Source organism: Montipora capricornis, chromosome 14 (assembly GCF_036669925.1).
Source record: "Montipora capricornis isolate CH-2021 chromosome 14, ASM3666992v2, whole genome shotgun sequence".
NCBI lineage: Eukaryota > Metazoa > Cnidaria > Anthozoa > Scleractinia > Acroporidae > Montipora > Montipora capricornis.
Genome location: NC_090896.1, coordinates 20,738,386 through 20,741,772, shown reverse-complemented (window position 1 = coordinate 20,741,772; position 3,387 = coordinate 20,738,386). Strand labels below are relative to the sequence as shown.

The window sequence follows — 3,387 nt, the reverse complement described above, 5'->3', positions numbered from 1 at the left end:
TTTACCAAATAAATGCAAGTTATCTTGGTAAAATATATTTGCTACTTCTAGATCCTCTTTATCGATCACATAGGAATTTCCTAAAATCAAGTGACAAGTGTATAGTATCAATATGTGTGAAATGGCCTACAATTTTCAAGATCACTTTCATAGAGCTTGCATTGTATCAAACAAAACACTTGACCCCTCTTTCCCTATTATTTATTTACTTTTCGCTCTTTTTTTCTCTGTGATGGGGTTGAGGAACAGAAGCCCCTCCCTCAGCCATCTTTTCAGTTAATGTCTGTACCCCCAAACCCTATCTACAGCATCCTTTAGCCCCACAAAACACCAAAAATGTTTTCATATATAGATCACATTTTTCCTTACTTTAAACACCCATTTTAGATTTGCTTCCCTGTACTTGACTAATTAGAAAACGATTACATAGCCAATAAATCCCAATTCTCTGGCATTAATGTAGTTCATGAGAAATACCAAACTAGTTGACAGTCAACCAATGAAAGGTGGTGGCAGTTTTTCTTTCGTTCTGAAATCGCTTTTTTCCGCTCACCCCTCCCGTGGGGCCCAATTATGAACAGCTATTTATGTAGGCTTCAAAAAGTTTAACATTTACTGTCAAAAAGTCATTGCAGTTTCACATGAATTAAGTTCGCAAATACTGTCGGCAGCTAAATGTAAATAAAGGAAATAGACAGAGAACCTAAGTACATAAACTGCGACGGGAAAGAACGTCACCTAGGCACGCGGGTAGCCAGCGTGGCTGTATTTCAGAACTAAAAGATTGTGTGTATCCATAGACGGCAACAATTCTATCAGTTACCTTAGCATCTGAAAAAAGCAGGGAAAAGTTAATGCACTGGGCTGTAGTTATAATTTAGAGGTTGTTTAATACGTTTTGGCAAACGGAAATCATCGGTCAGCCGACTTCGCGGGCTTTAAAATTGCACTTCGACTTGAAATTACACGATAAAAACCGAGCTGCCCACACTAAATTAATAACTACAATGAAAAAAGAAACATGCAACTACTCATCAGAAACGTTTAGCAGCTTGAAAAAAGTCAGTTTTTGTCGCAAACACAAGAAGGCAAAGGCAGAACGTCAAACAACCTCACTCGAGTTCCCGCCAGAACCTCACGCATCAAAGTACCCAGGACTACTTGCGAGTAGCGCTTTTGTTCCTCGGCCAATGGTCTGGCCAATGAATTCGCTTGACAGCTTTGACAGCTGGAAAGATCAGAAACTTCGACCCCGACGATGTTGAAAGCAACTTTTATGGCGTGGATTTGTGCACTCTGTTTCTTTTCTGCTTTGTACTTGCACCTTTTGTTAAGTCACATAAACACCAGTCACAGCGATGATGGCGGTTATTTCGCATTTTGTGGTATTGATGGCTGTGAACAAAGTTTTCGAAAACCGAACTCATTTGCGAAACACGTGCGAGAAAAACACAAAAAATATCTCTACAGTTTGAGGCAAGGTGTTGTACTGCAAACGATGGGAAACGAAACCGGTAAGTTAGATCATAAATTCTGTGTGGCATTGCCCACGCAATTTGGCACGTGGAGAGGGGAGGCTGGAGCATCGCAACTATGTAATTATTTTATGAACATAAAATTAAATGCCCTATTTGAAATATCTGGAAACTGACTGGAAGAATGGTGAGTGGAAAAGCTGAAAGGCAAACTAAATCTAGTTGGTTATTTTTTGTAACACAAGGAATCTGGGTTGGTGGTACCGCAACTAACAGTCCACAACTTGAAGAAAGAAGCCAGTCAAGTGAGCCTGAGGATAATCTAGATCTTTCCTCACAAGATACGTGTTCTTTGTGAAGCTGTGATTCAGGATCAATTTCTCCTCACTTTCAATGCCAGAACCTGCCTTCTTATGAAGAGCCATTGACTGAATTTGTGGAAAATATCTCTTGAAAATTAAGGAAGAGAACAGGTTAACACAAACAACCACACAAAGAGTAGCACAGGCAACGTCAGGTCTTTTTAGTGTTGCTTGCAGAAGGCTACAGAGAAAAGTAGAAGAAACTCTTGAAGAAGGCAACATACAGCCATTGCTTGGTCTTAATGAAGTATTTGAATAATTTATTAATCCTTTTGAAGACCTGAAGACAGTGTGGATGATGACTGAGTTCAAAAGAGATAATCTGCCCTATGTGGTATGCGACAAGTATGCATAGACAACTATGCTAAATTGCTATTAGACAGCAGACATTTACTTCAATGTTTACCAATCTGTGAATCAAAAGAAGTATGTGAATGTAGTTATGAAAACAGAAAAATTGTTTCATAAGAAAAAACATCTCATTACAGGAAACTTTACTGGCAGATAACAATTACTTACGATAGGCATATTAATACAGTAAAAGGGTAAGGTTATTTTTTCAGATGTTTTTGTCTTTTCTATCGGAACCTCTTTCTGTTAAGTGGTTATTAGCGAGAGGTCAGTTCATTTGGTGGGAAGTCTAGGTTTTTGTTTCTGCACTTTTTCAGCAAGAAGTATGAAATGCACAATAAACACCAGACAGTACTGGGGTTTTAAATTACATAAATTTCAACTTGACCTTACACTGCGTTTTCTAACTTATGTTTCACAGGAGCCTGTGAAGAAAGTTCTGGGAACAACAAGGGTCTTCAGAACAATTAAAAACAAGAGAACACGTATACTACTTGAAAAAATGCTTTATTATGTTCCAATTTTAAAGACCCTTCAAGAGCAATTTAAATCCAAAGAAATCTTAAAAATGATATTCTCTAATGATAAGTACCATACAGTAAGTAGTTTGTTGCAAGATTTTAATGATGGCTTATTTGTCCATCAGCACCCCTTGTTTTCCACTGATGACAATGCCCTTAAGTTATTGATTTATTATGATGATTTCAATGTTGCCAATCGTTTGACAAATAAGGTCCACAAACTAGGTCTGTTTTATTACCAGCTCATCAACACAAAATCTGTTTATCGTGGAAAGCTGAATTCCATTCACCTCTTCGCCATTTGTAAAAAGCCTTATATAAAAGAATTTGGTTTAAACAAAATACTTAAACCCTTGGTGGATGATCTACAACAACTTGGAACGGATCGGGGTTATCCTTTTACCATAGCAGGAGGCATAGTTTATTTAAGGGCTGCAGTCCTTGCAGTAATTGCAGACACTCCAGCAAGTCAAGCTGTTGGTTGCTTTAAAGAAGGTGTAGGTGGGGCAAAAAGAAAATGCCGCCATTGTATGGCAACATGGGAAGAAATGCAAGAACATTTTGTCGAGGAAGATTTTGTATTACGTGATAGTATTCAACATGAGGAGCAACTTTCTGTCATTGAAAATGCTGCTACAGAATATTTATGTAAGTTTTATTCCAAACATTATGGAATAA

The 3,387-nt window shown here is 37.9% G+C and overlaps 1 protein-coding gene across 1 annotated transcript in view; it reads left to right on the top strand.

Moving 5' to 3' along the window:
* The first annotated feature begins 2,756 nt into the window (after positions 1 to 2,756).
* LOC138031652 (uncharacterized) overlaps positions 2,757 to 3,387 on the top strand; it is a 1,860-nt gene continuing 1,229 nt past the window's right edge. The window contains exon 1 of the mRNA XM_068879308.1: positions 2,757 to 3,387. This exon is cut by the window's right edge and continues 1,229 nt beyond it. Within this exon, the coding sequence (XP_068735409.1) occupies positions 2,757 to 3,387 (631 nt within the window).